This window comes from Dermochelys coriacea, chromosome 1, assembly GCF_009764565.3.
Source record: "Dermochelys coriacea isolate rDerCor1 chromosome 1, rDerCor1.pri.v4, whole genome shotgun sequence".
Taxonomy (NCBI): Eukaryota; Metazoa; Chordata; order Testudines; family Dermochelyidae; genus Dermochelys; species Dermochelys coriacea.
Window position 1 is genome coordinate 228,093,313 of NC_050068.2, and position 24,675 is coordinate 228,117,987.

Consider the following 24,675-nt stretch of genomic DNA (forward strand, 5'->3'; position numbering starts at 1 on the left):
CAAGAAGCAGGACTGATGCTGCCTGGGGTGTGGAACGCATTGATCAACCACTGTGCTGCTGTTGCTACAAGGTTAAATGGTGATCTGTTGGACCTTCTACTCAATCAGAGAGCACAGTCACTTAGTGAGGATTTACTTCGCCCAACTGAGCTCAGCGGGTTGCTATGAGACCAAGCCCAGAGTCAGCTGAGCGCACGGCCGGCCTTACAGGTGGGCGACCACAAAGAGCACCATGGTCAGGGGGGTGCTATGGTTCAGAAGCAAGGAGAGGGGTGGGCCTAGATGCGAGGCCATGGAAGGGAGCTCGGGGTAATGGGAGTGGGAGGAGACAGCGGGGTCTAGAGGTGATTTGTGGGGGAACCCGGGGAGTCAGCGGGCACCAGGGGCACCAAAATACAAGTTTGCCCAGGCCACCATTTTCCCTAAGGCCAGCCCTGGCTGAGCTCCTGACACAAACATACGGAAGTGTTTTTGTTCTGTCAGATTAGTATCTTGCTCAGTCAATACAATTGAGGGTTGCCAACCATCCCGGATTGGCCGGGAGTCTACCATAATCAGCCTCGATCTCGCGGTGGCTACTGAAAACAATCCAGGAGATTTTAATAGACCACTAAAAGTCCGGTTGGTGGGGCAGTGGGGCTAAGGCAGGCTCCCTAACTGCCCTGGCTCCGTACAGCTCCTGGAAGTGGCCGGCACTTCCAGCTCCTAGGAGCAGGGTAGGCCAGGGGTCTGTGTGTGCTGCCCCAAGCGCTGACTCTGCAGCTCCCATTGGCTGGGAACATGGCGAATGAGAGTTGTGGTTGAAGTGCCTGCAGGCAGGGGCCTTGCGCGGAACCACCTGGCCCCTCCGCCTAGGAGCTGGTCAGGCCGGCCACTTCCAGGAGCTACCCGAGGTAAGCGATGCCCAGCTGGAGCCTGCACCCCCTGCCCCCTCCAACACCGAAACACCCTGCCCCAGGTCGGAACTCCCTCCTGCACCCAAACTCCTTCCCAGAGCCTGCACCACAATCCCCTGCTCCATCCCTGAGCTCCCTCCTGCACTCTGAACCCCTCTGCCCCAGCCTGGAGCCTTTTCCTGCACCCCAATCCCCTCATCCCCAACCCCACCCCAGAGCCCCTTCCTGCACCCCAATCCCCTCATCCCCAACCCCACCCCAGAGCCCCTTCCTGCACCCCAAACCCCTCATCCCAGGCCCCACCCCAGAGCTTACTCTCCCCAGCCAGAGCTCTCACTCAGTCCTGCACCCCAATCCCCTGTCCCAGCCCGGTGAGCATGAGTGAGTGAGGGGGTGGGAGGGCGAGAGACGGGGGGGGGATGGAGGGAGTGGGGGTGTGACTTCAGAGAAGGGGCAGGGCAGGGGCATGGCCTCAGGAAGGGGAGGGCAGGTGGTGTGGAAAGGGTGTTCAGGTATGTGCGATTAGAAAGCTGACAACTCTAATAGAGTTTGAATCTTGTACTCTCTTACATTGTGTATCAAGTTTGTGCTGAAGCTGAGATACATTAGTTTTACCTGAAAATATACATACATCTTCAACAGATATTATGGGTAAAATCATGGGCTCATAGAAGTCAATGGTGAAATTCCCATCAACTTCAACAGAGCTAGGATTTCACCCTCTGTGTGTGTCAACCCAGACATCTCTGGGTCTGGCCATATCAGAGTGAACTGGCTCATCTAATACTTCAAGATCTCCAGAGTAAATCAATTGATCAAGTACTAATGACTCTTAGACTGCCATCTATGGTCTAGATTCAGGAAAGCATTTAAGGATATGCTTAAATTCATCCTTATTCAGGAAATTCATGACCTAGCCCAATGCAAGTAAAGAATTTTGGGATTCATCAGGGTGACAAGTGGGAAATACTATTAGTTATTATTTCATTCTGTAAAAAAAATGCCAGGCTTTATAGTTTAGGTGCAAAAATGTCAAGGTTACTCATAAGCTCAGGCTTATGCATTACTGTTTGTTGCAAGTTAAAATAGTGTCAAAAACAAATCAAAGGAAAAAACCCATAAGGGACACTATCAAGATAAACATTTTAAAGATGTGCTTAGCTGTCACAAATAAAATGCTATACGTTATTAAAAACAGAATTTTTTAAAATCTAATGACCTGATTTTCAAAGGTGTGAAGCACCGGCAGCTCCCAGTGACTTCACCTTTGAAAGTCAGGTGATAAATTTACATTTTCACCATTTACACTGATAAGTTTACATTTTGCATTTCATTCATTTTAGAGAGCAACACTTTAGACTGCTCAGTTATTTTTTTTTCTGTTTCTTGTGGCCTCGCAGAATGATCATGTGTCTGGCTTCAGGACATACAGGAAATGAAAAACAAAACAACTTTTCAAGGATTATAAACAAATACATCTATTCATATTTAGGTCTCGTACATTTGTTTTTAAACAAAACCAATTGTGGCCAATGGTCCTGAACTGGCAAAGCACTGAAGCGTGTACTTATACTCTATTCACATGTTTGAAGTTAAGCATATGCTTAGGTTCTTTTCTGAACTGGGGTCCAAAGTGTCTACACTATTCCCATCTATCACTTTAAAGAGTGTAATATGAAATAATATAATAAGGTGCTGAGTAACATCTGCTAAATCTAGGAAATGTCATGCATTTTAATTTTTACATATATACCTGCTAGCTGCACAATGCCATGCCTTGCAACATCGTAGTACGGATGATTAATGCTTAGTTCAGTGTCTTCACATGCTGCTGGTGTGAAGGAGGTCTTTCGCTTCTCCATTACTGCATGTTCTGCCTCATCTTTCTGTAATTCTAAAGCAGAAAGCAAGAATTTATAAGATAAACTACTAAAAAACCTTCTTTTATCTTGCATATAATATTGCAAAATTGAGATCTATTCTCCATCCTGCCAATGACGACAGCTTTCTTCATTCACTCATTTATTACATTTTCAAAGAAGCACCTTCATATTTTCTCCTATGCTGGGCTGCATACATGGGAGGAACTCCCCATAAAAATCTGCAGCAAAGCTCTCTCATTGCCCTCCTTTAAGTTCTTCTTGGCTACAATGCCCACAAAAACTTGACAATGATTAGGCAGTTGTTATGCTGTGACCACTGCTTGTCATAACAACCTATGTTGTCTCACTGTTTCCTTATGCTTCCCCATCTGTCTGTCATATCTTGTTTTATACTTCAATCGTAAGCTCTTTGAGTCAGAAAAATCACTGTCTGAAACCTTAAATGCACTGGGGGACACAGTGGGTTAGACAGCCTAAGAAAAGCACTAAGGGCCTGATGCAAAACGCAGTGAACTCAATAGGAGTCTTTCCATTTACTTGAGTGGACACTGGATTGGACTCTCAAGGGCGAAACTACCTTTCGCTGAAATTTTCAATGAAAGGTAGATATGGCCCTTTACTGTACATGGACATGGCATTTCACCAAAAACAAGTGTGATACTTAAAAAGAGATGATCCAAAGCATGCACAGGCCTTAGTGTGGGAAAACAAATACCTCGATCAAACACATTGTGAGCTGAATACAACAGTCACAGCCATTAGTATTTCAATACTGGTCAAAAGAATGATTCTGAGAAATATACTAGAGTAAAATTATAACTGATATACTAACATGCAAGTGACCTGATGACTTAAATTAAGAAAGGCTGATATTTAAAGAGACACATTATTTTCCTCCCAAAGCACATCACTCACTGTATGTCACCCGTTTCTTTATCATACAAGTTATATTAAGATGAAGTTAGTAATATTAATCAAGAAGAGAAGGTTACTTGCCTATAACTGGAAGTTCTTTGAGATGTGTGGTCCCTATCTGTATTCCACTGAGGGTTACACATGCAAACCATGCGTCCAGAGTTGGAGAATTTGAAAGTAGTGACTGTTGGTTTGTGCATGCACCCTGGTTTGCCTTATGTTTCTGTCCGAGGCAATAATGGGCAGGGAGGATAGACCGTGTCTTCAGTTCCTTCTCTATTCTGAACTGACCAATCTGCAGCAGAGGGGAATGTGGGCAGGAAGTGGAATACAGATAGGGACCACACCTCTTAAAGAAGCTCCTGTTACAGGTAAGTTACCTCCTTTTCTTCTTTGAGTGCTGGTCAAGTGACTATTCCACTGAGGGTAACTGACAACTAGTACCTAAGTTGGAAAAGGGTTGCAAGGATAAGGATGGAATGGTTGTGTAGAGAACTACCATGTCAAAGGAGGCGTCCGCTGCCGAGTCCAGCACTTAGGTGCAGTGTGCAGCAGAAGGTGTGCACTGAACTCTGCATGACTGCTTTATATACATCTACAAGTGGAATGTCCTGAAGGGAGGCTGCGGTTGAAGTCTGAGCTCTCGAGGAGCGAGCCCACACTCCTGCAGGAGGTAGGCCCGATAGTTGGTAGCAGAGTTTAAAGCAACCAGAAATCCATTTGGAATTCTTTGGGTGGAGCTGGCTTGCTCCTTGAGTCTCTCTGCTACTGCCACAAGTAGTCAGGGGGACTTCCTGATTGGTTTTGCTCTCTGTAGATAGAGAGCATGAGCTCGCCATATGTCAAGGGAATGAAGTCGACATTCCTCTGGAGAAGCATGTGGTTTCGGAAGGAAAACAGATAAGTAGATGGTTTGACTGATGTGAAACTTGGAGACCATCTTTGGGACAAATTTGAGGTGTAGACGTAGGGAGACTTAATCCTTGTGGAACACCATGAAAGGCAGGTCTGTCATCAGAGCCTTGAGCTTGCTGACCCATCTCACAGAAGTAATTGCAACCAGGAAGGCAACATTCATCGAAAGGAGGGACATGGAGCATGAAGTTAACAGCTCAAAGAATGGTGGTGTTAGCACAGAAGCTAGATTCAGGTCCCATTGGAGTGCGATCATTTGGACAGGTGGAAAGATTCTGATGAGGCCTTTCCAAAACCCAGCGGTAAGCAGATGCATAACGACAGAGTAACCTTCCAATGAAGGGTTGAACATGCTAACTGCCACCAGGTGGACTCTCAAAGAACGGAGGGCGAGACCCGATGACTTTAAGGAGAGACTGTAGTCTAGGATGAGGGGGATCCCCGCTGATTCTGGTAAGACTCCTTTATATTGAGCCCAAGATGACAAGTGTTTCCACTTGGCTTGGTAACATCGCCTAGTGGAATCCTTCCTGCTGCTGGAAAAAATGTTTTGTGCAGCGGAAAAACATGTCCATGGGTCCCTGTCCCTTTGGGGAGGCTAGCCCCGGCACCACCCCTTCTGCCCGTGCCTCGCCCCTGCAGCCCCGAGGCCCCCTACCCTCCTCATGGCTGGAACTCTGAGTTACACTCAATTCATTGATACACTCAATGAAACCACACCAGGCGTATAAGTATAACCAGTTTTATTGCCAAAGTATAAGCAGCTTCCCAGCCTTCATGCATTACTAAATACGTGCTTTCCAGCAACCAAACAGGCAAGCAAGAATCAATGCTTACACCCCTTCTGCTACGGACAGTCCCAGATCCTCCAGCCTTGTCCTTGAGGGCTCGTAGCAGGCGCTGCTCCAGCGTGGGGAGGCACCCACAAGGCCAAGGTCCACAGGTGAGACACTTCGTCTAAAGCAATTCTCATAGCCGTTTTTATCATCGTCTCTTTCTCAGGGGGTGTATATATCCACAAGCAGGCTCTGGCAGGAAACACTGTTGCTTTCTATTCCCACACTTAACACTCTTGGGCCCTGCTTATCTCTTCACTTGTTTATCCAGTTGGAGTGGCTGCAAGCCAGCCCAGCCGATCAAAGCCAGTTTACTACAAGCTCCACCTGGAGCATCCTGTAATAACAGGCCAAGGTAACTTGCGGTCAGCTCCAACCCCGCCCCCCCCCCCCCCCCGCCCACAGGAGCCTCGAGTGCCCCACACCTTCTTTCTGGAGTCCAAGGAGATTACTGATGAATGCGGGAAGCTTAATAGCACATACCACCTCCTCAGCCACCCCAGAACCTACATGGGGCATAATAAATCAAAAACTTCCCCCCAAAACCCCGCATTCGGGGGTCTGGCAGCCAAGGCAGTGCCAGAGGAGGAACAGCCTCCCCAGCCTATTATACCAGCCACCTATGAACACATCTGTACTAAAGTTGAGGCCCATCTAAACTCTGAGGTGTAGCACACATGGATTGGGATGTCAGATCTAGCCATTGTACTGAGGCAACTGATCGGGGAATTGGGGATGGGAATCAGTGGGTGGAATGACATGTGGAGGAGATTAGGAAACCAGAACTGTTTAGACCAGCAGGGGGCAATCAAATGACTGTCTCACTGTCTCATCAGATCAAGGCAGGAGCGGTAATGGAGGGAAGGCATAAATGAGTTGGTCTGACAAGGAAAGTAGGAGAGTATCGCTCTAAAAGTGGTGGCTGAGGCCTCCCCATAGCAGTATGTGGTCCATTTGCTGTTCATCTGTAGAGCAAATAGATCTCTGGTCAGAGTCTTCCACCAGGAGGAAATGTTGTGTATTAGGGAATCGTGAAGTTCCCACTAGTGGTTGATCACAAAAATGTCTGCAGGGTGGGTTTGCAAATACATTTTGTGTCCCAGGGAGATAGGCTGCGGACAAGAGGATCTGGTGATTGATGCACCAATTCCAGAGATTGACTGCTTCACCACACAGAGCCTTCAATCTCATTCCCCCATTTGTTGATCTAGAAGAGAGGGATGATGTTGTCTGATATAATGAGAATGTGGTGGGAATGAACAAATGTAAGAAAGAATTGGCAGGCCTTTTGTACTGGTTGGAGTTCTAGGATATTTATGTGCATGCTGGATTCTCGGAGACCCCATGTGCCATGTGATCGTCCATGTAGGCTTCACAGCCTACTAGAGATGCGTCAGTGATGATTGTCATCTGAAAAGAAGGGAAGGAAGGAAACCCCCATTCACACCTGATGTGGGTTTGTTCACCAATGGAGGGATGACAGTATCTTATTGGGGATTGTCAACATTATAGGTCCATGGAGTGATGGTCGGGTGAACAGACGGACTGGAATCAGGTCTGAAGGCAGAAAAGGCGGAGTCATGTGAAGGGAGTCATGTAAGCACAAGAAGCCATGCGACCAAGGAGGGATGGGCAAGTCCTGGTGGGTACATGAGGATTGATACTGATGCAAGCTATAATGTCGCTCATTGTCTCTCCACTGTAAGTAAGCTCAATCTGTGACAGAGTTTTAGGGAACCCAAAGAAGTCCAGAGACTGTGTGGGCTCAAAGATAGATTTCTCGATGTTGACAAAAAGAAAAGCAGTACTTGTGGCACCTTAGAGACTAACAAATTTATTAGAGCATAAGCTTTCGTGAGCTACAGCTACAGCTATAGCTCACGAAAGCTTACGCTCTAATAAATTTGTTAGTCTCTAAGGTGCCACAAGTACTGCTTTTCTTTTTGCGAATACAGACTAACACGGCTGCTACTCTGAAACCTGTCGATGTTGACACTAACTCTGAGAGGAGAGAGGAGGTTGAGTAACATCGAAGTTGACACTTGTGCTTCTTGCCTGGATCTGGCAGCCAGGAACCAATTGCTGAGATATAGAAAGGTGAGGCTGTAACACCTGATGTGGGCCACTACACCAGAGAATATTTTGGTGAAGACTCTGAGAGCAGTGACTATCCCAAAGGGGAGCACTCTGTATTGGAAATTATGGGTGCCCACTGTGAATTGTCTAGGGTCATGGTGACTATCAATGTGAAAGTAAGTAGCTTTCATATCGAGAGCCGTAAACCACTTCCCATTTTCTGCCAGCATGATCAAATGAAATTTGAGCTTGCAGATGAAATGATTAAGGTGCTGAAGATTGAGGATTAGTCTCCACCTGCCTTTCTTCTTGGGTATCCAGAAGTAAATTGAGGAAAATCACGTTCCCTGATATTCTGCAGGAATGGGTTCTATTGATCCCCTTTGTAAAAAGGAGTTCATCTCTTGGGCAAGAATACTGTAGTCAGAGTGGGCCCCAAAGGGGATGGGGAGGAGGGTTTTGGAGGACGTAACATGAAAAACTCAATCGTATAGACATAGTGGATGACATTCAACACCCATCTGTCCGTTATTATTGCACTCCAAGGATGGGGAAAGAGTGCTAAATGGCCCCAAAAGTAGTAGAATGGTCATGAGGTGGTAGATTTAGTAGTTGGCATCTCTCAGGCTTGCATCAAAAATACCTCTTGACTGGGTCTGTGAGGTTGAAGCCTGCAAGGAGGGACCAGGAAGGTGAGATCTCTGTGTTTTCTGGCATTTCCTTGGGGGCTCATAAGGTCTTTGTGGGTACAACTGAGGAGATTTATGTCATCATGTGGACAAATGGTGGAATTTTCTCTTCAGGGTATGAGTGCAGATGTCCAATGAGCAAAGAGTATCCATGGAGTCTTTCAGTGTATGTAGCGACTCATCTGTCTTCTGGTTAAAAAGATGAGATTTGTCGAAGGGAAGGTCTTCACTTCTAGACCTCCCTAGGTAAACCAGAAGAGTGGAACCAGGACTCTTGACATATGACTATCTTTATAGTCATGGCTGTGGAGGAAGTGTCCGCTGCATCTACTGCAGATTGAAGGGCAAACTTCTTTAATTTGCTGTAATTACAGAAATCATATTTGACTAACAATGCCTGATAGTTTGCGATTCTCAGTTGCAGGCTGGAAGATGAGAATACTTTACAACCCAGAAGATCTAAGCACTTCCCTTCTTTATCTGTAGCTCAAGAATGTTGTTGTTTAGATCTTTCTGTAGTAGCCTGGACTACAAGGGAATTTGGGGGTGGAGGTGAGAAAAGAAATGTGGAGTCTTCGGCTGGAACATAGTATTTTTTCACTCCTTTGGGAGTAACTGTGCATGTGGCTGGGGTGTGCCATACCGTTCTGGCAGCTTCCAGTATGGCTTTGCTAATCAGGAAAGCTATTCTCACTGGTGAAGGACATCCAGACGCTTGTGCTGGGAATCTTGGATCTCTTCTACAGGGATCTGGAGTTTCCCCCTAGACTCTCCTTAACGGCTCCTGGAACTGTCTGAATTGATCTGGTAGAGAATTGATCTGGCTGATGCAGCCACCGGGTTGTCAGGAGAGGAAGAGAGGAGCACTGCTAGTACTGGCAGAACCACTGGGATCAGGCTAAAAAGTTCTTATTCCACCATCGGGTCTGTATGCCTTGTGGATGGATCCGCCCTGCCCTTTATCACCTCGGATGGAAGCACAAGGTTAGCCAGGGCACATGCGCGGACCAACAGACATTACTTTCAAATTCTCCAACTCTGGATGCATGATGTGCCCCTCTGTGGAATACAATAGGGACCATCACTCTAAGAGGAACATTATTAACTCCACTTTTTGGGTGTTTCAACAACAACATTTTGCATTCTCAGCACCTATGATTTCATATAACTTGACCTCTACACGAGATACATATGGGAAAAGAGAGTATATAAGGTATTGATTCCAATCAGATTTATGTGCAAATAACTAATAATTGTGAGGGAAATACTCTTTCTAAATAATTTCTTTGGTTTGTTTTCCATTGCACAATTTCCAGTATCTTTCAGATTATCCTTTAAACAGGAACATATCAGGGTTGTGGGGGGCTTTTTGGTCTCATTTTGCCTTTTAACATGGCTTTGTAACAAAAATGCATTTAAAACACATGAAAAATGATTACACTCATGGCTGGGTCTGGGGTTTGTACAGGTATGTGTGCATGTGTGGTTTTCTTTAAATATCATTACCTTCTCCCTGAACTCTCATAATAAAAAAATCCATAGAAAATAAAAGTGGCACTTCTAGTCTTAGAAAAAAGATATAGCTATTAAAATAACCTATTTGTGACCTCCACACAAATGTAAAGATAAAATTCATAACATTATCTACAAATTTATACTTTCCTAACTTTTAAAAATGATGAACTACAAAAGCAAAAATATACCACTCTGAACAGCTGGATGCTGTGGCTGTAGGAACAGAACACTTATGCCCTGAGAGCTGGTTGGGAAGTAATGGATAATAAAAACACAACCCAGACATGGTATTTTTTATAAAATGCAACCAACCAATAACAAAAAAACCCAACTCTGAATCATATTAAAAATCAGAACAAGGACAACTGTGTTCGGTTTTGCTTTTGAATTTTAAGTTTCTGCACAGTATAATCAACCTTAGTAAGCAAACAAAAAACTATAAAGTGGGGCAGGGATAGAAAGAGTTACGTATTAACATCATGGGGTAGAATAGGGGGAGTTGTTTAGTAAACAAATGTGCTTACGAACACTGAGTTCACCAGAATCAACTGATATACAAAAGGCTGTATTGACCTAAATATACAATATGCTTTTTAACATAAAAAACCCAGAAATTTAAACCAAAGTTTTTTAAACACACAGCCACTCTTAAGCTTATTTTGTACTGTATATAGGCAATCTTAAGTGTAAAAATTTATAATTAACTCTGACTGGTTTAGACTCACATGGTAAAGAACTGCAGATGTAAAGCAAACGTGTATTCATTTGTACTGTAGTTACCTGCAGTGATTAAAGAGGCCCCTCTATAAATCATGAACTCTTTTTTTTTTTTTTTTTTTTTTTGAGACTAGCTACCTTGAACTGGTTGAAATAATTCCTTATTAATCATTCTTTAATTTTTGGCAAAGGTAGGAGGAAGGATGTCTCATAGTAAAAAATATTCATTATTTCAAACTGAGAACAACCCAACACCTGTGTTTTGCCTATATATGATAGGAGTTCATCACTCTGCTTCAGTTCCTACTGGCAGTTACTACTGTTAACCCTGGCTATGAGGGAAAAGGAAAGGCCTGATCCGAAGCCTACTGAGATCAATGGGATTCTAATTTCCATTGATTTAACTGGATTTTGGCTCAGTCACCAGGACTAAAATGGGAGCCAGCTGCTGTGGAAGTACATGATGACTGGGAAATCAAAGTGATAATATGGGACAGAGCAGGAAAGATAGAGTAAAATATAGATTGTGAAAGGTTCCTCCTCTGAGGTTCAGTCTGGCATCCTCAAAAGTCAGGTTTTTGGGGTTTTTTAAACACTGGTTTTTCAAAACGATGAGTCCTGTAAAACCAGGGTCATATTGCTCTGTTCTTCTAACATATTCAGAGATAACATGCAATACTGCAATCTCTATGCACATTCAATACTTGTCTCTTTGGAGTAATGACTCCCATTTGTGCCACAATATGTGATGATGGTGATATTCCGATAGCCTAGAATTGCACTGGGAACATATAGCAAGAATTCATAAAAGCTGCATGTATTAAACTAACCTTCAACCCTACTGGCTTTAATAGGTACACAGCAGTACAGTGGCTATAACTCAGATTGGATTGCTTAAAATATTATCAGAAATGCCTGTGAAGTTTCTCCCTTAATGAAGATGCTCTATTAAATCATCTGTAATTCTACAAAGATACTATTTGAAGTGCAATAAAAAAATGTTTACCTATTTTGGCTAATTCCTCAAAATCAATTTCAGACATGTTTTCTGTTAGGAACAAGCCTAATTGTTGCTGACTGATATTTGCTGGATTTGACGCTTCTTGGTTCTCAATCAACCCTAGAAAAACAAACAGTTACCATCACTGTGAAAAAGCATTCAGCTTTTATTTACATTGTCTACGACTAAAGAAAACAATCCTATTACCCAATCATAATCATGTAATTGGAACCAAATAATTTTTATTTGGTAGAAATATTGTTACAATAAAGAGGATTATAACAGGTTTTGACTAAGCAGTCAAGGTAATGCAAGGTGTAGTAACAGGATTTTCAGCAAAGACTATCTATATAATTATTTATTTTGGATTTTTTCCTTCTTCAAAATACATATTTAGTATATATTGTGACTACAGCCATCAGAATTAAGGAATTGTCAGTAATCTCTTCTTGGGCTACATAATTCCTTTTATTCATCTCACAGCTATCTATCATTTCCAGGAGGAAGTAAAGTCTATACTCATTCACAATTGCCATCTTTATTTTGCTCTGCTACAGCAATAATTCTAATTTGACAACATTTATTTCATATCAAACAAAATCATGAAAACTTCAGGTAGAAATAACAACATTAAATACTTAAGCTACACAGCACCTCGGATATTTTACTGAGGCACAGAGATATTAAGTGACTCACCCAAGGTCAACACAACTACTCTGTGTCAGGAATTGGGAACTGGATTTGGAAGTCCTGTCTCCCAAATTCTTGCTCCATTAACTACAATACTCTCTTAAATTGAAAATCTGGACCCAAATTGGCAGGGAAGCCAGAAGAAGATCAAGCTTTTCAAACTCTTCCTTTGTTTTCAATTTTAAAAATAACATCATGATTCTGTAGTTGTTTTCTTTATAGCATTAAAAAGAACACCAGTAAATTTATGGCTGGGCTGAAGAAAAAGTGCACGAGTACACTCAAACCTTCCCCCAACCAGGGGTGGCCAACCTGTGTCTCCGGAGTCACATGCGGCTCTTCAGAAGTTAATATGCAGCTCCTTGTATAGGCATCGACTCCGGGGCTGGAGCTACAGGTGCCAACTTTCCAATGTGCCAGGGGTGCTCACTGCTCAACCCCTGGCTCTGCCACAGGCCCTGACCCCACTCCACGCCTGGTTTTTGGCTTATTGTTCCTTGGGGGCTGCAATTAGAAAGTTGCTAGATACAAGACAAATTTATTGTAGCACCCTAGGAAATTGATTTCCTCTTGACCACAGCATTCTCAGTTCCTAAGAGATAACTGAATGCTTAATAGCATTCTATGCCAAATGTCACCATTTCTGATAAACTGCCAGACTTAACTCACTCGCTCCACCTCAAATTTGTTATGATAGAAGTTTGGAATCATTTTACACCATACCACAATTTGTATCCCTTCACATGCAATCTTATTACTTACTGACAGCCCTAAAAGATTGTTACTTGATAAAAAATGAAAGCCTCCACACATACAGTAAGTAGTCTGATAATGAACTAGCATCTATGGATATTTCAAACAAAGGTAAGGGATCCCTCACGTTTGTCAATATAATGCCTCTTTGATGCCTCCTCTTTTTTGTTTCTTCAGCTGTCAGATATGTTTCTTATTCAAATTTAAACAGAATGCTTTGGCTCAAATTTTGTCCTAAATTCCTGACTTTTACTAATAATTCGGAAGGGAATAATATATAGGCTGAATATTTGTTTATATGACATAAGGTACAAAGGTGAACTTGAGAGGTTTCAAATATTATTTAATTATTGGTAATCAAAAATTACAACCACTTTGCATTTATATTGAGGAATCCCAAACTAATTTTCTCTCTCTCTCTCTCGCTCACACAAACACACAGAGTTAATGAATTGTTATGAATAATTTATTTAACAACAAATTTAACTTCTCCGCCTTTTCATGGACTATCTTCAAGGAGCTTATGATTTTCTCAATTTATTTACCATTTAGTGTGTACTAAGAATACATAGTCCGAAGATTTCTTATGAGCAGTTTGCTGAAAGTATTTGATAGTCAATATTCAAGTTGCGCTGGTTCATTTCATGTTCTCTAATACTGGCTTACATCACCTCTCTTCACAGACATCTGTATCTCCACTTATTCACTTTCTTTCTTTTTTTTTTTTTTGTAATCTCCTTTTCTATTTTTTTGTCCTGATCCTACCTTTTCTTTATGCTGGACTGTTATTTAACATTTGGGCATTCAAATAAGTAACCTACCAAATGGCAATACATAGGACCAGATTCTCTAGTCCTCTAAAGCTACTTTGTGGCAAGAGATATTTGATAGAGAATTTCCCCTGCATAGGGGAACTCTCCTGCCATAGAAAGCTGGTGATGATGCTCCGGTGCCTCCTACTCCAGCCATATCCCCGACCCCTGGATTTCAGAGAGGGAGCATATGAAGGCATAGTGGAGCTGGTGCCTGGAGGAATGGAGTGCCATCATGCCTGATCCTCCTCCAGAAGGTATAATGTTCTATGCCAGTGACAGAAATTCAAGTAGCCCCACTGCTCCTCTAAATTCTGTCAGGGCTGGGCAACCAAAGATCAGTGAGCTGTACTCTTTGTGCCCACTAGTCTCCACTACATGCAAGTGCAGCTCAGAGATAGTGGCAAATCAAGGACCCATAGCATGAGTCTCTACTGTGGCACATAAATCATATATCTATTTTACTAGTGACATAAAAATTCACCCTCACCTTACTGGAAGGATACTAGTATTTGTGGCATGTGCACAAATATAAATCAATTCTCTTTCTGGGTTTTTTGTGTGTGCCTGTGTTTGTTTTTTTAAAGTGACTGTTCCTTGAATGGTTTCAGAGTAGCAGCTGTGTTAGTCTGTATCTGTAAAAAGAAAAGTACTTGTGGCCACCTTAGAGACTAAACAAATTTATTAGAGCATAAGCTTTCATGAGCTACAGCTCACTTCATCAGATGCATACAGTGGAAAATATAGTGGGGAGATTTTATATACACAGAGAACATGAAACAATGGGTGTTACCATACAGACTGTAATAAGAGTGATCAGGAAAGGTGAGCTATTACCAGCAGGAGAGCGGGGGGGGGGGGGGGTTCGGAACCTTTTGTAGTGATAATCAAGGTGGGCCATTTCCAGCACTTTACAAGAACAGTGGGAGGGGAAATAAAGGGGAAATAGTTTTACTTTGTGTAATGACACATCCACTCTCAGACTTTATTCAAGCCTAAATTAATTGTATCCAGTTTGCAAATTAATTACAATGCAGCAATCTCTCGGAGTCTGTTTTTGAAGTTTTTTTGTTGAAGAATTGCCACTTTTAGGTCTGTAATTGAGTGACCAAAGAGACTGAAGTGTTCTCCAACTGGTTTTCACCTGCACATCTACCAATGTGATATATGCCATCATGTGCCAGCAATGCCCCTCTGCCATGTACAATGGTCAAACTGGACAGTCTCTACGTAAAAGAATAAATGGACACAAATCAGATGTCAAGAATTATAACATTCACAAACCAGTTGGAGAGCACTTCAATCTCTTTGGTCACTCGATTACAGACCTAAAAGTTGCAATTCTTCAACCAAAAAACTTCAGAAACAGACTCCAACGAGAGACTGCTGAATTGGAATTAATTTGCAAACTGGATACAATTAACTTAGGCTTGAATAGAGACTGGGAGTGGCTGGGTCATTACACAAAGTAAAACTATTTCCCCATGTTATTTCTCCCCTCCACCCCACCCCCACTGTTCCTCAGACATTCTTGTCAACTGTTGGAAATGGCCCACCTTGATTATCACTACAAAAGGTTCCCCCCCCACCCGCTCTCCTGCTGATAATAGCTCATCTTAAGTGATCACTCTCGTTACAGTGTGTATGGTAACACCCATTGTTTCATGTTCTCTATGTATATAAATCTCCCCACTGTTTTTTCCACTGAATGCATCCGATGAAGTGAGCTTTAGCTCATGAAAGTTTATGCTCAAATAAATTTGTTAGTCTTTAAGGTGCCACAAGTATTCCTTTTCTTTTTGCGAATACAGACTAACACGGCTGCTACTCTGAAACCTGATTTTTGAATGTTATAATTCTTGACGTCTGATTTGTGTCCATTTATTCTTTTACGCACAGACTGTCCAGTTTGGCCAATGTACATGGCAGAAGGGCATTGCTGGCACATGATGGCATATATCACATTGATAGATGCGCAGGTGAACGAGCCTCTGATAGTGTGGCTGATGTAATTAGGCCCTATGTTGGTGTCCCCTGAATAGATATGTGGACACAGTTGGCAATGGGCTTTGTTGCAAGGATAGGTTCCTGGGTTAGTGGTTTTGTTGTGTGGTTGCTGGTGAGTATTTGCTTCAGGTTGGGGGGCTGTCTGTAAGCGAGGACTGGCCTGTCTCCCAAGATCTGTGAGAGTGATGGGTCGTCCTTCAGGATAGGTTGTAGATCCTTGATGATGCGTTGGAGAGGTTTTAGTTGGGGGCTGAAGGTGATGGCTAGTGGCGGTCTGTTATTTTCTTTGTTGGGCCTGTCCTGTAGTGGTTAACTTCTGGGTACTCTTCTGGCTCTGTCAATCTGTTTCTTCACTTCAGCAGGTGGGTATTGTAGTTGAAAGAACGCTTATAGCTGTTTGTCTCTGTCTGAGGGGTTGGAGCAAATGCAGTTGTATCGTAGAGCTTGGCTGTAGACAATGGATCGTGTGATGTGGTCAGGATGAAAGCTGGAGGCATGTAGGTAGGAATAGCGGTCAGTAGGTTTCCGATATAGGGTGGTGTTTATGTGACTATCGCTTATTAGCACCGTAGCATCCAGGAAGTGGATCTCTTGTATGGACTCGTCCAGGCTGAGGTTGATGGTGGGATGGAAATTGTTGAAATCATGGTGGAATTCCTCAAGGGCTTCTTTTCCATGGGTCCAGATGATGAAGATGTCATCAATGTAGCGCAAGTAGAGTAGGGGCATTAGGGGACGAGAGCTGAGGAAGCGTTGTTCTAAGTCAGCCATAAAAATGTTGGCATACTGTGGGGCCATGCGGGTACCCATCACAGTGCCGCTGATTTGAAGGTATACATTGTCCCCAAATGTGAAATAGTTATGAGTGAGGACAAAGTCACGAAGTTCAGCCACCAGGTTTGCCATGACATTAACGGGAATACTGTTCCTGACGGCTTGTAGTCCATCTTTGTGTGGAATGTTGGTGTAGAGGGCTTCTACATCCATAGTGGCTAGGATGGTATTTTCAGGAAGATCACCGATGGATTGTAGTTTCCTCAGGAAGTCAGTGGTGTCTCAGATAGCTGGGAGTACTGGTAGTGTATGGCCTGAGGAGGGAGTCTATGTAGCCATACAATCTCACATCCAACACAAAACCAGGACAGGTACAACTTAGCTCTTGATGTCATCTCTCAGGATCACAGCATGGTTGTATTCTAAATGTGAAAATATTTTAATCTTAGCATGCTATTTGCCACCATACATATACACATTTGCCAACAGACACAGCAGTGATCAACAAAGACATTAGTGAGCCTGCAAAGGCTCATTTAACTTCACTACTGTGAATAGTTCTATGATTTCAATGAGACAATTCACAATAGCAAAGGTAAACACGTGTATAGGTCTTGATGAGATCAGGGCCCAAATGGGAAGGCCAAATAAAATTATCAGAGCTGGTCAAATATTCCTGAATTTCAAGTTTTTGACAGAATTTCTCATCAAAAATTCATTTTTTAATAAAAAACAAATGTAAAATTTTCAACAAAAAAAGTAATAAAAAATGTGGGTTTTGGCCAGCTGTAGTGCTGGTCAAAACTTTTCAACAATATAAAAAAATGGACAAAACTACAGAACTTTGATATTTTGCAAAACAAGAGTAAAATTTACAAAAAAGAAACCAAAGTGTTTTTTTTACTAGCTAGAAAGTTTCCCCAGGTGGAGGCTCCAACCACTGTGGAAAGAGCACATTCACACTTAGTCAGCATTCTTTAAAAATGAAAAATACTGAACAAAAGCTAAATGGTTTCTCACTAACATTTTCACTTATGAAGAAAAAATTTTCCATTGAAAAATAGCCTGTCACCCAAAAATGTTTCACCAGCTTCTAATTACAACTAGGCTCTGGCCCTCCACCCATAAACCCTACTACGTTACTGGCCAGTTTCCTGAAACATACCAGCATCTAGGAAAATTAATTTCAGCAGGACAACCAGAGAGCACTACTTTCTTTCATATCCATTGAAAGAAAAATCTGGAGTTACATGGGGTCAAAACAAAAAAGGAGAGAGAGACTCAACCACAGCTCTCTAACAGCAAGAAAATGTGCTGATAAACAATCTCTCTTGAAATCTCTCTTTTCAGTTCACAAACTGGTTTTCTTTCTACAGAAAGTGAAACACTTTCTGAACAAAGAACAGCTATGTTTCAAAATGAACAGATTATCTGAGATCACAATTCTTTTAATACAAAAATGGTTGTACACCCAGGTCATGGCAGCTTTTCTTAGCACATAGCCATAGGCGCCTTTATTTAGGGGTGAAATCCTCTCAATAATCAGTAGTAGTAGATTAGAGCTCCCCTGAAATGCTCTAGAAATAATTTGCAGCTTTTCTACTTAATCAGCCAGATTTTGTTTTGTTTCGTGTTTCTTTTTTCAAACCCCATAGTGTTTGATGGAACTGGATATCTCAGCAGACCTTTCAACTCTAGTTTGCTGCTCGGAATCCAACCAGAGAGTCAGCAGAGATCAGAAATCTAATCTGTATACCAGACAGCTGTTTTAATGGCCTAGGTGACATAGGTTGGTAGCTTCAGTCAAGAGCCTAGTGGAAAGAAGTCAGCATCATCAAATCACCGTCACAAATGTGAAAAAAAAAAAAAGTAATTTCAGACAAAAGTTTAAAATGCCTTCTTGATGTTGGTATGGTATTTATTAGAGATGGTTTTTACCAGGAAAATCCATGTTTTTACTGCCCAGAGAAAAACTAGTTAGTACCAGTTTATGGCATTTTCTACAATGGAACCCTGTTGATCTGATCTAATTGGGACTGGGACCAGATCAGATCATCAAACTTTTGATAATCAGGAGCGTAGGTGGGGCTCTGACTGTCAGCCCCAGATGACGGGGCTTCGTCTCTTGGCCTCGCCGCCCTGTTCCGTTAATAGAGAGAGATGGATAATGGAGGCTTGGATAAACAGGGTTCTAATGTATTTTAAAACTGTTTGATTAGTGCACACCACAAACCACATTACATTTAGCTTTAGTTACAAATTCAAATTGTGGTAACATAAGGCAGTAGATTCATAGATTAATTTAGGGTTGTACAAATAGAAAGTAAAGCTACAGTGGGCACAATACTAATAATGCATGTAACCATAATACTGAACATCAGAATGTCTGTATACATTTTGATTCAGTATTTTCTCAAGGAAGTTATACATGTTATAACTCATATTTCTGTTTTCAATATCACAAACAAAAGTCAAAAAACATTCAATTACATGAAAACAACAATAATGCAGAATGATAGGCCTGAAACATTAAACAATTAGAAGCATGCTGAGTTGTAGACTATCAGTCTGGGTCCATTTGGCCACACAGCATTCGGCGGCAGCAGACCAACTTTGGTGTAATGCACAGACAGACCAAGCTGATTCCTCAGCTTTGAATAGATGTTTCCAAAGTTTGAAAGATTTGGTCTATGCTTGCTGACCTTGCTGGACACTGTGTAATTGCACCACCAGTTCCATTAAGTCAGAGGGAACATCTGTATTCTGCAGATTTTTCCAGCACGTTACAGGTGAAACTTTTTCCTTTATAGCGTTTGAAAACATTGATTATGATTATAGAGCTTCTTCTATTTTAAATGCAAGTACATATGGCAGAAAGTCAGGATTTTTGCTGAGAGACCATGGCTGTGCAATTTCTTCTTGTTCAGCTGACCAAATGCTTTTCCATGTAATGTGTTGCATGCTTCCACACTAAAGCAATCAGTAAATGTGTCTAACAGTTTACCTGCTACCTGCTTTAGACTGGGTTCTTTGTAGTCTGGCCTTAGGCTGCTGATCATTGCTTGAAAAGTTGGATGTTCAATAACAGAATATTACAGGCATACAAAAATTCAGGTATTTTCAAGTCTATCTTTTGTTTAAATTCTAGCATTGCTTTTGTTACAAACATATCCATTTTTGCTTGAAAAAAATAATTATATTTCCTCCTCATTGTCTTTGGCCGACCTGGATCTGGCTCTTTTGACGTACTTGGCAATGGTATTGCAGTGTTATCAATATCTTCATCCTCAGAGTCTGATTCTAATACAATGTAAATAGGTTTAGTCACAGTCAGTAGTTCTGGTGTCTCTTTGCTCTTTCCACTGCATTTTTCAAAATGTTTCCTCATATTGTCTTCCTTCCCACTCATTTTTTCTTCAAAAACTCTGCCATCTTCATGATTTTTTCTCAAAATAGCCATGAATTGGGCAAAGTGGTCTTCCATCTTTGCTCATGTTGGAATATTTTGACTTGAGTCACTGTACTGGAGTCAAGTTGCACTCCAGCCACCCAGATCAAGAGACAGAGTACTGGACTAGACAGTTAATTTGTCAATTTACTTCGAACAGAAATTGAAACTTCTGAAACTGGCAATTCCCTTTCTTTTTTTGCTAAACAAATAGGTAATTTTCATTGCAAAACAAGCAAGGGAATTTCTAAATACAGACATTTCAGTCTCTGACTTAGCCAAGACACTAATATACAGCTTTAGGTTGAGACTCTTTTTTTATTTAGTTTATTTCCTTTAATCAAAATTAAACAGACCATATTACTGCAAAACTATTACCAAATTGCTATATATATTTCTATCATTTTCATAGTTTATTTTAATAAGAATTCCCCTTTCCCCACCGTTTCTGTTTAAACTGGTATTTACTGGCACCCTATCCTAAACCAGTTTTTCCCGGGGAAATTGCCAACCTTTATGCCAGCCCATCTACAACTGAGACATATTTGTGTAGTGGTGTGGGTAAGCTTCAGTGCTTAATTGGTAATTAAAGAGGTGCCGGGGCTCAAGCAATTTTTTTACATTCATAACTGATGTAGCAAGCTCAGAGGTGCGGGGGCTATGAACTTCCGAGCCAAGAGATCGGAGGGTTCATCCTGGCACAAATTAAGCACTGGTAATCTTATACTACTACTGTTCATGCAGCGGAAAAATAAAGGATTTCAGTTTCCGATGCTATCAATCAGATAACTTTTATCAGCACTTCATTTTTTAAAAAAGTATATAGCTACTGCATTAAGCATTTTATTTAAAAAAAGTCAAACATGATCATTCTTTTTTAGCTATAATTCTGAATTTTAGAAATTAAACAGAAAGAGACATATCCATATATTATTATTTGAGTCCCAGTTCTCAGCAGCAAAAAAAAGTCACGTGCTGTTATTTGGAACGCAGATCTACTTTATATACATTAACTCCCACTGAAATTTCTGAACTTGACCTGTCTGTTCAAGGACTTGGTGATTTTGGCTAATGGACTGAAGTGTCAACTATTTGCAACACAAACACAAATCAAAAAGCTTAGGAAGGTTGTGTGAGAAAAATAATTATAATTTTTCATCTCTAAAAGAACGTATGAGAGAACAGATGACAAAATTTTGTCTGGTTGCTTTTTAGAGTCATTCTACATGCTCACTTCAGGTAAGTATTGCTGCATTGGGTTAGAGGTTGGAAGGTAGAGGTGTCATTGTCTAATGCCCAACATCTCTATTAACTTACTTTAAAGGCTGAATGTTTCCTGAAGGTGAAGTGTGCAGTATTTCAAAACAGAGTTTTTCCAGATTTGGAGTAATATGATAATACATTAAATAGTTATTCTTACATAAGGAGAACTTGATGGTAACAGAACTCATTTTGATGTCCACTGTTAATCTCTAAGGTGCCATAAGTCCTCCTTTTCTTTTTGCGGATACAGACTAACACGGCTGCTACTCTGAAACCTATACTGGGAAGGAGAGTCAGCATCTCAATTACAATTACACAGAGCATCAGGAATAAAAGATATTCCTTTCTTGTTGCATTTTAGGTTTATCACATTGTTTCATTAATAAAACTTTTTACAACATTCCTGTTGAAACACCGTGCATGTAAAGAGCAATCTTGATTTGAGCCAGATTCTTGTCCACTGCATTAGCCCAAAATAAATCCTTCTCAAGGGCTATTTTCCCTTCAAGTAACAAGAGTTCAAATTTAGTTGTCTTGAGCTATGTACTTACATCTGTTCTAGGTGATTAGTATTGTTGATATGGGTATATAGTATGTTTCATGGTAGGTATGAGAGATTAATTTGCTTCTGAAGGCTGTCTTGAGGTTTATCTACTAAAACCTGGAAAATTTTGTTTTTTGAAAAGAGGGTGTTCTGGGGCCTATTACTCCCACCACATGGGGGTATTACTCAGATCCTGTGATAGGAGAACTGAGCTTCTGCGTCTTAGTTTCTAAGTATTTAGAAAACAGTTATGTTCTAAGTAGGGTTAAAATTGCAGAGTCATGAAAGACAAAGGAAATGGGCAAATGTAGGGTGAGTTTTAGAACAATGGGTGGGAGGAAGGGAAGGTGATCCAAGCAACTTTTGGGTCCAAATTAAACTGTGTGGGGGGGAGCCAGGGGAAGAGAGGGGATTGTTATATATAGTCTTCCCATATCTTTTGCTTAGTAAATGTTATGTTTAGGGAAGACATGCTGTGTTGCTTAGATATTTATACAAGGCTCTGTAAACAGCTGTGCTAGCAGCAGGAGAGTTTGCTCTCTACCTTGGCATCTGATTAGAGTCAACCCTTGAGGCAGGGTTGCTCTCTGGGAATATTGCCTGCTGAGATTCCTTAAAGAAAAGCCTGACTGCTACTAGTAACCACCTCTGTTCCTGGACGGGTGAATGGGTGCGAAGAAAATAAGTCACCAATAGAATATAGCCAGACTCCATATTACTGACTTCCCCTCCACACACAGTTGAATGCAAAGGGCCAACGATATACGTGTATTTTTTTTTTCAGTGATAAGACGCAACAAGACTATCTGAGAGAAGATATTAAGTAAGCCCGAGTGAATGAAAATGGTTTCCCTATTTGGTGTAAATATCTCCATGTATCAGCTATTCCTAGTTCTGTAAGTATTGAAGCAAAAGGATTATTTCTACCCATTACTAGAGCAGGGAGTTTTAGAAATGCTCTTTCGTCATCTGAAACCGTACAGCTATTTTCTTATCATATGCATTCACTCACCTGGCACAGCAAAACTACATCAATACATTTGTCTAATATGTAACCAGCTAGAAAACTGTGCAACCTTGCTATATTGTTATGAGAAAATAATCAAGACAGAAAAACTGGCCGCAATATCACCCACTGCAAAACCACTTTCTGAACCAGTGTAGATGTTTACTGACTAAAGATTATGATTTTATAATCATAATACACATTAATGATCAATCATAAGGAATCTGCTTTCTATTTAATTAATAAACTGTAACAGGCAATAATGAGGAAGAATTATGTTGGGCTGAATTCATGCTTAACCAGAGCTTCTGTCTCGAGGGATTAAATGCTCTGGATCTTTGACTTAAGTATATTTTTAAAGACAGGACTTTAATTAAATTAACTTGACAAGCTACAGGATAAAGAGTGGGTACATCATGACCACAGTTTTTTAAATTGCATAATTATTCAAGGGGGATTTCTCTGGCTAGATTAAATTATGGCTTTATTTAATAACTGAATATATATATGTAACATAGCCCTGCATTTCAATTTATCATCAACACATGGTTACAGTTCAGCCAGCATGTCATAAGCCCCCCCAGCTAAACCAAACTGAAACTGCAATTTCAAGCAAAGGAGCACAGTTCCCAAATGCATTCTACATACAGTGATCACATAGCCCACGGTTTGGTTATCAATCAGTGTTCAGCACCAAGCTATACTAAAGCTTACTGCATATATCCACTGTATCACAGTTCCCCTAGTTCCAATTGTCTATTTTTGTGATAAATTCATTAAACTAGTCTTTTTTGGGGGGTCTGAAATACTTTGATTTCCCTATTTAAAGCAAAAATATCAAAACAGAACTCTTTCCTCCCAAGAATTTTCCAAAACTATCATAACTAAAGATGGGCGAATTTATACTATAAGGTACCCTTGAATTTTACCACTACAGTTAAATGCAAGGCGGCCAAAATGCAGCCCTGGGGGCCTCATAAGTTCCTCTAGCACAGGAGTTCTCAAACTGGGGGTCGGGACACCCCAGGGTGTCGCAAGGTTATTACATGGGGAGGTTGCGAGCTGTCAGCCTCCACCCTAAACCCCACTTTGCCTCCAGCATTTATAACGGTATTAAATATATAAAGAAGTGTTTTTAATTTATAGGAGGGGTTGTACTCAGAGGCTTGCTATGTGAAAGGAGTCCCCAGTATGAAAGTTTGAGAACTACCGCTCTAGCTCTCCTAATTCAGTATTAAAGATGTAATTTTGTCTCGTGCAGCCCTCTGAACAGAAGCTAAGTTCCAGTGTTGTTTTAAAGTTATTGTGTGTGAAATTTCTTCCTGTTACTGACATTTTGAAAATTATTCTAATATTCTTTAGCTTAGATTATCTCTAAAATTGTTTGGCCAGAAACTCCAAGTTTGTTTTACTAAGAAATATGGCTTTTAATTGTTTGTTTGTGTTTAGGATTTCTTGGAAGAGGGGGAACACAGGGAGAGGCAATAGAGAAATTACAGAATAATAGAATACAAATATTTTGGAGAGGTTGCTGGGGATCATGGGAGAACAACAGAAAAAGCCAGACTTTTAGCTATGTTAAACTTCAAATGCTTAACATTTTTAGATATTAATACCAGTGCTTAAAGGTTTTCCACATGAACAAAAAAAGCTTTCCATTACTCCACCTATCCCACAGGAGCATAACTTTCCCATCTCCACACGTAAACATATCTCCTGCAGACTGCCGAGGGGTTCGGAGTACGGGAGGGAGTTCGGAGCTGGGGTAGGGGGTTTGGGCGCAGGCTTCAGGAGGGAGTTTGGGTGTGGGACGGAGCTCAGGGCTGGGGTTTGGGGTGCAGGCTTTGGGCAGTGCTCACCTGGGACGGTTCCCCGAAAGTGGCAACATGTTCCTCGGTTCCTAGGCGGCAGCATGGCCAGGCAGCTCCACGCGCTG

The 24,675-nt window shown here is 41.4% G+C and overlaps 1 protein-coding gene across 5 annotated transcripts in view; it reads right to left on the reverse strand.

The window, feature by feature from the left end:
• The window catches only part of ARHGAP8 (Rho GTPase activating protein 8), a 122,313-nt gene that overhangs the window by 88,770 nt on the left and 8,868 nt on the right, over window positions 1–24,675 (reverse strand). For 3 of the 5 annotated variants that reach the window (XM_043515484.1, XM_043515471.1, XM_038385568.2), the window contains exons 2-3: window positions 11,449–11,562; window positions 2,650–2,790 (exon numbers count right to left, since the gene is read on the reverse strand). In XM_043515484.1, the coding sequence (XP_043371419.1) occupies window positions 2,650–2,790; window positions 11,449–11,485 (178 nt within the window). In that variant the 5' untranslated portion in view covers window positions 11,486–11,562. The remainder of the gene's footprint in view (window positions 1–2,649; window positions 2,791–11,448; window positions 11,563–24,675) is intronic. The other 2 variants (XM_043515475.1, XM_038385615.2) reach the window with 1 other exon arrangement.